Source organism: Coregonus clupeaformis, unplaced genomic scaffold (assembly GCF_020615455.1).
Source record: "Coregonus clupeaformis isolate EN_2021a unplaced genomic scaffold, ASM2061545v1 scaf0227, whole genome shotgun sequence".
NCBI lineage: Eukaryota > Metazoa > Chordata > Actinopteri > Salmoniformes > Salmonidae > Coregonus > Coregonus clupeaformis.
In genome coordinates, this window is record NW_025533682.1 from 472,747 (window position 1) to 483,482 (window position 10,736).

Genomic DNA, 10,736 nt, shown 5'->3' on the forward strand with positions numbered 1-10,736 from the left:
GGAGTGTTTGCCCTGTCGGCTGCTGCTCTTTCAAGGTCGTTGTGATAATCCTCATTCTGGCTGTTCCTCCTGAATCACTAGCTACATCATTTGAGCAGGCTGAGCTCTTCTCGGAGGGAGCAAGCACTCAGGCTGTCAATCTGATGGATGAGACGCTGGTGTCAGAGAGCCTGGCTCAGAGGGATCCCTGGGGCAGCTCCCAATAACCAGCACTATCGGGGCCCAGAACTCGTCTTCCTGACAGCTGAGGAGACATGAGCATGAAGAACAGGGATAACAGACTTCCCTGTGTATTCATTTGAATAGCTTGGTAGAGACAGTATTATTTTTCCTTCTCCTATGCTTTGGAACAGCAAGAAGTAGTAGGCTACAGGTCTTCATCCACAGGGCTACAGAGAGAATGCTCTCCACTCCAACCCTCCCAGAGTAAGGCCCATGCGCCTTTGGATGTTCCAGCTTCAGAGGGTCAAAGGGCTTGACCTAGATCAATACCGAACCTTGGGTAATCAGGTTCCTGAGCCAAGAGACTTAACAGGACATGTCTCCAAGATGTTAGTTTCCTTGTTAACTGTGTTCAACGCAATTCAAGGTACCAACTGCCTGGAAAAGACCAAAGACAGACATTCATGGTTTAGTCCCAAATACATTTAGGACTATAAACCAGGACGTTTTGTAAAGAGTTTCTTTACGAACTCGAACATAATTATTTTCTATACAGATCTGTCTGCAAGCCATTTAGCCTAAAGGTCTTGCCCAGCCCACAGTAAGCTAGTGACCCCTACTAGGACCTCCAGCTTAATGAAAATACCTTATCATGCTGGAGGTCCTTTTCATTGGGTCAGAGAGTAGGACAGAGAATGACCAGAGAGCCCTTGGCAGTCGTCAGCATCTTGGCACTGCTTATGTTTGGAGCGAGGATGGGTACATTCATTAGCAGCCGTCTTAGCCACACATGGCGCCTAAACCTGAAACCTACCGCTGCTAATCCGTTCATCCTGGCAGGGGCAGCGTATATTTCCCCGCTCCGTCCAGAAACATCATGACAGGATGGCAGAGTCTGTCGGGGGTTACACGGATCACTCAGCCGTTCCGAAGGCTAACATCTGCCCGCCTAGAGTGGGAGGCAAGCCGCTTAATCCCCCATGTGGTGACATGGTAAGGCATGGATTAAAACCAGCCATCCATGCCACATACCATCAGCTCTACTCTACTGCTGCTCTCCATCTCACAGCCCTTTCTGCACTGGGGGATTCAACAGATGCAGCCTATATCCACAACACACTGCACAACACAGGTGCATGCAGCCTATAAATAGGCCTAAAACTTTGCATGCACGTTCCTGTTCCAATGCATTGCTGCTCAGATGATTGTGAAGTGAGCGGATACAAAACAAGTGCAATGGGTGGCGTTTATTGGCCGGTATAAAATATGTTTCCCCCTTCAGAAAGTGATTGTGTTGTTCAAAAAGCAGTCTAAGTAGCTCACATGTATAAAACAGAATACTGAATCTGTGCCATGGCAGACGGCACTAACGGCACTAAATCTTCTCATAAAGGTATTGCCGGTGGTCCCTTTAAGGACAAGTCACCACAACGAGCGAGATGCCATACAGTAGCTTCCTCTCCCTGCTGCTCATATGGTTCCTGGTCCTGCTGCTCTTATGGTACACAGAGAGGGCTGATGGACCATCTGTCGAAAGCCAGTCCACTTTCACTCCCTCTCTCTCTCTGTGACCGTTATTATCCAGTCCTGTGTTCATAGTCACTGGCTTGGTGGCAGAATAGTGTGAGGGTGTTCTGTCAGATATGTTGCCTATTTGGGGACAAGGAATTACATCACTGCTATAAACCAATCTATGTTTTAGGGAGGGTCTGCACAAACTTGGACACATAACAAGTTGGCATTTGCTGTAATGTTGTACACCCAATTATGACCCTACTTCATATCCTGAAGAAGAGAGCACATAATTTCATTGCCATCTGCAAATGAACTGCCTTTCACAACATTGATTTGAACACCTTTGATTAATAGCTTTATGACAGCAATCACAGGCTATAAATCATAAATAACCATTTATCATGAGACTTCTTAGGCCTAGTCAACACCAGTCTTTTCAAGGAATTACTTAGAGAAGTTCCTTGAACCTTGATCCCATTATTCTCTTCTGTTCAGATCATAACTTTCCATGACGCTGAGGAGATTAGATTCATTGAGCTGAGAGCTTTGCCAACCCGCTCCTGACGAAGAGGTGTTGAGACAGGGAACACACATAGGCCCAAATCTTTCGGGTGATGTATAGCCGCGGGAGAGTCTAGCAGACTATGCCTGAATGATGGAAACTCCCATAAGTAGGCTATGTGATCTATTGCCAGGCTGAATGAGATAAGAAATAGGTGACAAAGGAGCGACAGACGAGTCAGATGAGTCTACTACTGTTGTGGTGAGGTTAAACTGGAGCAGTGGCGAAAAATTGTGATAAGGTGATGTAGCCTAACTGGCCTTCAAAGCTGCTTCTTTCCTGATCAGACTCACCACCATACAGCTGAGAACCCCCATGCAAATTCAGATAATCTCACAGCATGTTGAACAGCATTTAAATAAGGTCTTACAACAGTCTGTTGAATGTATTTGACTACCATGACCATCACCACGATTTGACTAATGATGTTTTAGTTGTATTGCCATGGTTGTAAATGTGTCAAATGTCCATTAGCTAACAGTTACATTGTGGCAACAAAACCAACATTTTGATGAACGTGTGTCCATCCCATTATTACGTTGTCAGGACAAAATGTTGATATGGGCGTGAGTGTTGAAACGCTTCAACAAAACCATCACCAGGTAGAATTAAACTTCAAGACCAGCTACTTTGTTCACAGCATCATTGCTAGTTTAGCTACATATACACGTTGTTGTCCCAACATTGGCATTTCTCACAGCGCACCGACAAGTTACAGCCATCATTTTAGACAGTATGTATGCTAGGATATGTGGCTGCTCCTATAAACACAATACCCTTACAAATATGATATAGCTAACGTTGCCGTTACTTACTGATAAGCTTTATAAAACGACTTGTCTGACTAGCGACCAAGACAAGTCAGGCAGCAGCAAAACTGCTTTTTATTGCTAGCTTTGAGTTACAGCCATCGTCACACAATACCACATTTCTAGCTTGCTGGCTAGCTAGTTAGCATTGCAAACCAAAAAACCTTGCATCTGCACCAAGCAGAATACCATAATAAATGCCAAAATCCCATTTACGTTCCCCCTCACCTTTTTCAATCTTGGGGCCTCTGCCACAGTACCGTCACGATTTACGAACGCTTCTCCACCGTTTTGTTGGGGATCTGTCCGTTTCATCGCGGACGCCTGCGGCATCTTAGGGTTCGGGGTAAGAAAACCAGGGCTCGGGTCCCCGGTTTTTACGATAGGCTCCATCGTTGGGGTAGTAGTCGAAGTAACGATAGCTTTTGGTTCGTTTTCAACTATCCCTTTGTCATCTGCCTTTGGCGTCAGAGGCGATTCGGGTGTTAATTCTTTGCTGGGGACGTCTTTTAATTCGACCTCGGCCATTTTCGCTGCCAAAACCTGGACTGACATCGCTGCTATTTCGCGATGTCCTTTTCCCAACACATAACAAGGCGACGGATTGTGAGTGGCGGAGTACTGATTATAAGCAAGGCATTGTGGTCCTTGTAGTTTTCAAGAGTCTCACTAAACATTTAGTGGAAATGTTAAAATTATCAATGCCATACAAGCACTATTTATGATACTATCAAAACAAAAGGAAATAGACGAGCTACATAAAATGACTTTGACTCAGAGCCTTACCAAATAATTTGACAGATAACAGTACATAACTACATCTCCCAAGAAGTATTACCTTTTCAAATGCATTCAAGTAGATTACGTTTGTATTTAACCAGGACGATCAGTGCAGTACTACAAAACATTATATATAGCCAGTTACTCATGTGATTGATGAGATTTCATATTTGATTCAAGTCTTGTATCCAAACCACATTGACTATATCTGAAAAAATACAGTATGATCATTCATAAAGAAATGGAAAGGAATTTGTACATCTGCATCTCAGTGATTGAGTCATCACTACAGACCCCCTGGTTCGATTCCAGGCTGTACCACAACCGGCCGTGATTGGGAGTCCCATAGGGCGGCGCACAATTGGCCAAGCGTCGTCCGGGTTTGGCGGGTGTAGGCCGTCATTGTAAATAAGAATTTGTTCTTAACTGACTTTCCTAGTTAAATAAAGTTTTTTTTTTTAAAAATCTCACACGTAGTTCTAAGCAAGAATACAAAGTAAATGAACCAGTGACATTACAGTAATAAAACATTTATACTGTATTTTGATATTAACGCCATGGAAATGTATGTATGTAACTTGAAGCATTTCAGTTCTGCATCGCATGGCACAATGCCATTTGAAAAATATTAATATTTCAGTAGTGGAAAACTTTCATTTGACAACCCCCTCTTTCAATGCACATTTCATTATGTCAATCTGGAGAAAATGGGTTCTGGGAGCAAAGAAAAGCCAAAAATCTCTCATATTGAGTAAATACTGCCACCATGGGGTGGGCTCTGGTAATGTAATTTAGAGCTCTAACGCCGCAATCTATCCGCATTGATAACAATGACGTGATTAACAGAGTACGGACTAACTAGGAACTCTAATAAAAACATATGGGTAATATCAATATGCTTTCAATCATAGACGGATGAATTCAATCAATTATGTTTATTTCCATGTCTCAATTGAAAAACACATCACTACAAACAATTCAAAATTATTGAATGAGGGGGTTTGGAGTGCATTGGAGTCCTCATGAGCCCACACAAGTCCATGCAGCCCTTTACCAGTTTTTAATTAGCCTCCCTTTTTATCAAAATGAATGACATTCACACAACCTATCATAAAGGCACCTCTTTGACCAGTATACATCAGAATTCTCCAAGCAAAGACATTTTGACAATAAAAATAACAGCAATTTACTTCGAACCTTCCATTATCTTGAAATTCGAAAAGGCATACCACGTACATGGCTTTGTATCTAGCATTTGAATTGTGGAACAAACTTCTAGTTAGAATAGACATATTGTGCATGCTAATGCAAGTAACTGCAGCCCTAGTAAACAAAGGCATGCTTTCTTATGCGGGTAACATTACTACCACTCCAAAGCGTGTCACTCAACAAAAAGAAAGAACTCAAGCATTCTAGCTGCAATATTCAAGCTCTCACAAACAATTCATACAAAAAGGAAAACACACTAACATACATTCAAGTCAGGAGGGTTCAACCCAATGCAATCCACCAGACAAACCTGTGGTATACTATTTACAAGGACACTATCCTGATACATTCGCAAAATACTTACAAAATGGAGTCAATTGTGGATGCAGAGTTAAAATACAGTACTGTTGTTTTTGATTAACCATAATATCAAACTAAATGTAATGGTCTTTGTAATCATTTGATTTTAAAATGTCACAAATGACAATAGCTACTTTCAAATTAAATAAAACTGAGAAAATGTGGTCTGCTGTTTCTAAGAAAAATGACTGAACAAATGTACAACAAAATGTTACTCTCGTAAGTGCTTCCTTAACCTAAATCTGAGGACAGTTATGGTAACTAACATCTACAGAATAGTCTTGTTATCAGAAGCTACGATTTATTGTTTCACAAACAAACCTTGGAGACATTCTGCTGTGAAATGCTCAAGAATAGAGATAGATTGCATCAGTCCCCAAATATCCACAGGATGTTCACACCTGATAGGCCCAGATTTACTCTCCTGTAAAAAGACAGACGAGTACAACTTATGTGCAATTAAGACACTAATGTTTTACATAGAGATTGATTGTCAATATAATGTGGTCTTGACTAGTTTCCTTTACTAAAGTGACATAGCAGCACATTTCTATCACAAAGAGCTTATTACAGTGCCCATCTGGAATCAGTGATGGCACCTTGGACTGGGAAGTTTAAATACATTTCTACTGTGGAATAGTTGAGAGTACTCACCCCAGCATCCCAGACTCCTTGGTTTTGATGACGAAGAGGAACATGAGAACAGTGTGGAACAGGTTGTTCCTTCCCTGTGAGCACAATCAGAGGGGACTCAAATGAATGGAGCACATGTGGTTTTTGACAGATACATCTCACTCACTAAAGGCATTTCCAAATAGGCCGTAGGGACAAAAGAGGCACAGATTGGTTCTTACCTTGGGCAGGCTGTAGACATGGCCCTGGTAGATGAGTTGGTAGTGTGGGGGATTGGTGCTACTTTGGTGAATGCAGAATAGGTTTTCATTCGTCACGTCTATTCAAGAAACAAGAACAGGGTATCAGTAAAGAATAGAAGAAGAAGGATGTCCATTCTGTGTGTGTTGTGCTGCTTGGCCTTACCAGGTTTGTCTGGCGTCTGGGTGAAGTGCTGCGAGGTGAAGGTCTTTCCGTCGGGGTACTTAGGGTGCGGCGGGAGTCGGGAGTCCAGGTATGTGCACAGCACATGCATGAGGATCTAATGGACAGAAAACACAACACATGTTTGAGATTCACCCCACGTTGACCTCTCACTATCGTCATAGTGACAGGAGTAGGTCAGACTATACTTTTTCGGTCTAGACTAGAGGTGATGGATGAGACTCACAGCACAGTCTGAAGGGAGGTCTGTGTCCCACTTCCTGGCTTTGAGATCCCCGCCCCTGTTCCAGCGGAAAGAACTCATGCAGCCACTATGGGCCAGCTCTGACAAGGGGAAACAAACACACTGTCAATAATGATATGTCAATTTCTGCTTTCATCAAGTCTTATGACCTTTGACTCAAATCTCTCTAGAATCTTAGCTGCTTTGGCTCTAATGTATTGGTCCGTCAGTTGTGGACACATATAGTATGACAGGAATATAACACAGTGAATAAGCAAGGATTCAAAATGTTGCCTCTCGTAGACCTACCTCTGATTCTCTCCACTAGATACTCTTGGTTAGGGGTGATGTCCAGATACTGCACAATAGCAGGCATGGTGGGGATAACTGAGGCCTTCAAAACAGCAGCCTGTTTTAGGCTGGCTATACTGGCTTCTGTTGAATAGGGTGGAAGAGACAGACAGGGTAAGTATAACCGGGTCGCAGTAAACTACATTTCCCATTATGCCCCATTGCATATGGGCAGTAAATACCTCCGATCTGGAGCTCAGAGCAGCCCATTCTCCTTAGCTGGCCATTCACTGAGTCCATCTCCTTCACCAGTGGCACTAGAATGGTGTCATTTATCCACTGAAAGAAAGAGAAACTACACGCTTATCAACCACTTTCTCCAACAAAATTCCAGATTTTACCAGAGCTTCAGTGTTATTTCTAAGCTTGTTATATCTCCTTACATTTCTGAGCTTGGCCATCCAGCTGTCTATGCTGTCCACCACGTGACGACTGGTTGTGATTCTGGCCCAAACCTGCAGGTCAAAAAGAAAGGTTACAGGAGAATGTGTATTCCCGCTAGGAAAACCAATTTCCCTCTGGTATTATAAAGAATAGTTATTTTATTGAATGACTGATGAATCGATTGATTGATCCCTCGGACCTCCTCGGCAGCCTGTTTGGAGCCCAGATCCGTCTCGTCCTTGCTGGCTGAGGGGGCCTGGGAGCGGCAGGCTGGCTGGTACTGGAACTTTCTCAGGCTCTGGGCGTAGTCCCCCACCGAGCGGCTATAGTTCCAGAATGTGGGGCTGTGGGAGGGCGACACCGACTCTGGGCTCCCTGAGAAAGTCAAAGGATGCATACAGGATATTACAACAGGATATTACAATAATGCTCTTCACAGTTGAGACAGAAACGCTCAGTTGGAGTTCATTATTATTTGTTATCCTTTATTTAACCAAGAAAGTCACATTGGGATTGACATCTCTTTATCAAGTGAGCCATGTTCTGTTTTTTATCCAGACCAGTTTCACTAGTAGTAACGCATTGTGAAAATGGTAATAAGGCCAGGCCTAAGCTACATCGTTTCACTCATACCTAACTGACTGCGGTGGCTCTTCTCCTCCTCGGAGCGGAGGAACCTGTCCAGGGTCTTCAGGGACTCCATGTAGTCCTCCTTGCCCCCAGGGGAGTTGAACACGGAGGGAGAGGTGCGGTAGCGTGCCCTCAGGCTGGAGCCATCCACTGGGCCAATGCTGCTGGGGTAGGATGAGGGGGGGCTGTAGTTCAACTGAAATCAACAGAAAGCTGTTACAAATGGAACGCATGATCTCCCTGACTTCACGCCAGTGGATTGCAGACATGACAAGTAAGGAAAACCAAAAAGTGGTAGCCACAACACAATAAACTTGAAAGGACAATGGTAGCTAGATACTGCCTATGGTTACAGTAACACCTCTAGTGTACCCAATTCATTGACAAACACCCAACACAAATGCGTTAGATTGATAGCTAGATAACAGAGAGCATTGTGAGTCTGACAGACCTTTCCAAAGGCCAGGGAGGGAGAGAAGTGTCCCCCGCTGCCCGGTGTGGACGGGCTGCTCAAAAGGGGGCTGTATCCGGGAACACAGCTGGGGGAGAACTTGGGGCTGGTGCTGGCCGGCCTGGAGGGACTGAAGCTGAGCACACTCTGACCCTGGAGGGGCGACGACTGAGCCGGGGCTTGAGCCTCCTGCTTCTCTTGCTTCAGCGGGGGTGACGCCTGGATACCTGAGTGGAGATGAATACCAACATAGTATTGATTGATTTGGGCAGTTTAAAAAGACAAACGTACAAGAGGGATACACTACATTTGGGCTTCATAGATAACACCATCACCTTAACCACTTTGCAGCCGATGACTCACCTGAGTTTCTGAGGCCAAGAAGGCAGTGCTGGTCAGGGGTAACAGCGATTGTGGAGGGGGCCATGGTGTACTTGAAGTACTTCCAGAAGTCAAACAGGGCGTTGAGGCTAAAGACTGAGGCGAAGGCCAACTCTGTGGGAAAGGAAAAGGAAGGAGAGCTCATATGAATTTGACAGGTTATGGCTCATCTGGAATCAGTGTGCATCAGTGCCACAACTGGCCATTCCTTCCCAAAACAATGCTTAATTTCTCTCGATGAACTACACAGCAGAGCACTCACCTATGTACCAGATAGGCCAATAAGAGATGTTGAAGTACAGGCTCAGCAGTTTTCCTGACCTGAGAGGAAAATGTACATATTACTGTGCGAGGTATTGGCACCACTTGCTTCTAGTTAGGCATTAGCAACAGATTACTAATCATGCGAGTCAGTTGTTGACAAGAAAACACAACCTACATCTCAGTGTAGATCATGCCAGCTAGCGACACATTGAGGACTGCCCAGGCGAGGACCACCTGGCGCGCCTGCTCCTCCCTCCTCATCCTCATCGTCCTGTCGATGAGAGTAGACATGTCCTCCTGTTTCGTCGGAGTCATGTCCACATAACGTTATCACACTGTCGGATGCTAAATTCAGACAGAACGGTTAGCTAGTTTCTAAATAAACCACAGTGTGTCTGACACTCAGAAGATTCCGAACATGCTAACGTCAACAGTTAGTTAGCTAACGTAAATACTGAATCGCTGGCAAAGTATGACTTTTGTTTTACCAACTCGTTTAACTTGTTTTTACTTAGTCAGTCATACCACCAATAAGTGTAATTGAATATAGTAAATACAGATAAATGTAAGTACATTCATACACACCCCGTTAGCTCCCACGGCGCTGCAAAAATTTTGTATTTCAACCGGAAGTGTAATGTCCTTGAACAGAGTAACTACTTCCGTTCCGTACACCCGCCCCTTTTCAAAACATGCTGCTGAGATGTGGATTGGGTCATACCTTGTTACAGTTGAAATGTAGAATGGAATATTTTGTTACGTTATCACAATCAATAAGAAATTCAGACGTTTTACATTATTCATATATTTGCACATGCATACAAAAAGAAGTGCCCAACACATCACAATGTGTACCTCTTCAACATTCAACCAGCAGCAGAGCCAGCATCTAGCTAGCCCATTCATGGGCTAGTCAGCATCCAGAGACCAACTCAAACTCAGTATCTATTCCATCAAGAGATGACCACTGTTAAAAAACATATATATATTGTGGGTTTAAAGGCCATGTCTTTTGAGTTCAAACATTATAACTTTTTCTAGGAAAATTATTGCCTGGCTACCCAGTCACACCGCTCCGGCCAAACAGCACGCCCACTAACGTTTCTTCTCCACGATGAGTCTGGATTTGCTTTCCTCCCAGACGCTTTGAGAACGCAAATACATTCTGATTGGTCCCAGAAACCGATGGGGTTGGGCCAGAGCCGGCCTACATGAATCATGTCATTTTGAAGTCGGCACAAACGACTTCTAGGATGGATGGCAGTTTCAGACGTATGGAACGATGATAGAACAGCGGAATAAAATTCAGGATGAGTCATCAGGCAAGGAAAATGAACCTGAAGAAATAAAACATGAAGCCTATCTCAATCTGGATTATCCTTGTTTGATTGTGCCCAATGTTAAACTGATATTTGAATTGAAAATAAACCTTAACCTGACACAACAAATTAGATTTTAGCAAAACAAACAAACAGTTAAAAATAAGTCAATAAATAAACATATATAGTAATGGAGGTCCCGTGTAGCTCAGTTGGTAGAGCATGCCGCTTGCAACGCCAGGGTTGTGGGTTCGTTTCCCACGGGGGGCCAGTATGAAAA

At 43.8% G+C, this 10,736-nt stretch overlaps 2 protein-coding genes across 5 annotated transcripts in view; both read right to left on the reverse strand.

Moving 5' to 3' along the window:
* LOC121546249 (putative adenosylhomocysteinase 3) overlaps window positions 1-3,651 on the reverse strand; it is a 42,163-nt gene extending 38,512 nt beyond the window's left edge. For both annotated transcript variants that reach the window (XM_041857389.1, XM_041857390.1), the window contains exon 1: window positions 3,277-3,651. In XM_041857389.1, coding sequence (XP_041713323.1) covers window positions 3,277-3,603 — 327 coding nt within the window. In that variant the 5' untranslated portion in view covers window positions 3,604-3,651. The remainder of the gene's footprint in view (window positions 1-3,276) is intronic.
* Window positions 3,652-4,748: 1,097 nt separating this feature from the next.
* LOC121546248 (transmembrane protein 209-like) lies at window positions 4,749-10,719 on the reverse strand. Of its 3 annotated transcripts, none has more exons than XM_041857386.2 (16): window positions 9,993-10,719; window positions 9,723-9,858; window positions 9,313-9,434; window positions 9,136-9,194; window positions 8,856-8,987; window positions 8,493-8,719; window positions 8,045-8,237; window positions 7,611-7,786; window positions 7,411-7,482; window positions 7,210-7,306; window positions 6,986-7,111; window positions 6,680-6,777; window positions 6,436-6,550; window positions 6,252-6,349; window positions 6,052-6,125; window positions 4,749-5,821 (listed from the first exon to the last, which is right to left on the reverse strand). In XM_041857386.2, the coding sequence occupies exons 1-16, from the start codon at window positions 10,001-10,003 to the stop codon at window positions 5,767-5,769; spliced, it is 1,791 nt and encodes a 596-aa protein (XP_041713320.1). In that variant the 5' UTR covers window positions 10,004-10,719; the 3' UTR covers window positions 4,749-5,766. The 3 variants fall into 3 exon arrangements, with proteins under 3 accessions (XP_041713320.1, XP_041713319.1, XP_041713321.1); XM_041857385.2 differs by having other exon boundaries at window positions 9,711-9,858; XM_041857387.2 differs by lacking the exon at window positions 9,993-10,719 and having other exon boundaries at window positions 9,313-9,482; window positions 9,723-9,814.
* Window positions 10,720-10,736: the final 17 nt, after the last annotated feature.

What these genes read in the sequence shown, in the direction of transcription:
- LOC121546248 (XM_041857385.2), bottom strand. An exon ending in CTAACGGGGTGTGTATGAAT is followed by an intron (nt 9,435 to 9,710) that starts GTACTTACATTT and finishes CCGACGAAACAG; the next exon opens with GAGGACATGTCTACTCTCAT. An exon ending in GGCATGATCTACACTGAGAT is followed by an intron (nt 9,195 to 9,312) that starts GTAGGTTGTGTT and finishes TTTTCCTCTCAG; the next exon opens with GTCAGGAAAACTGCTGAGCC.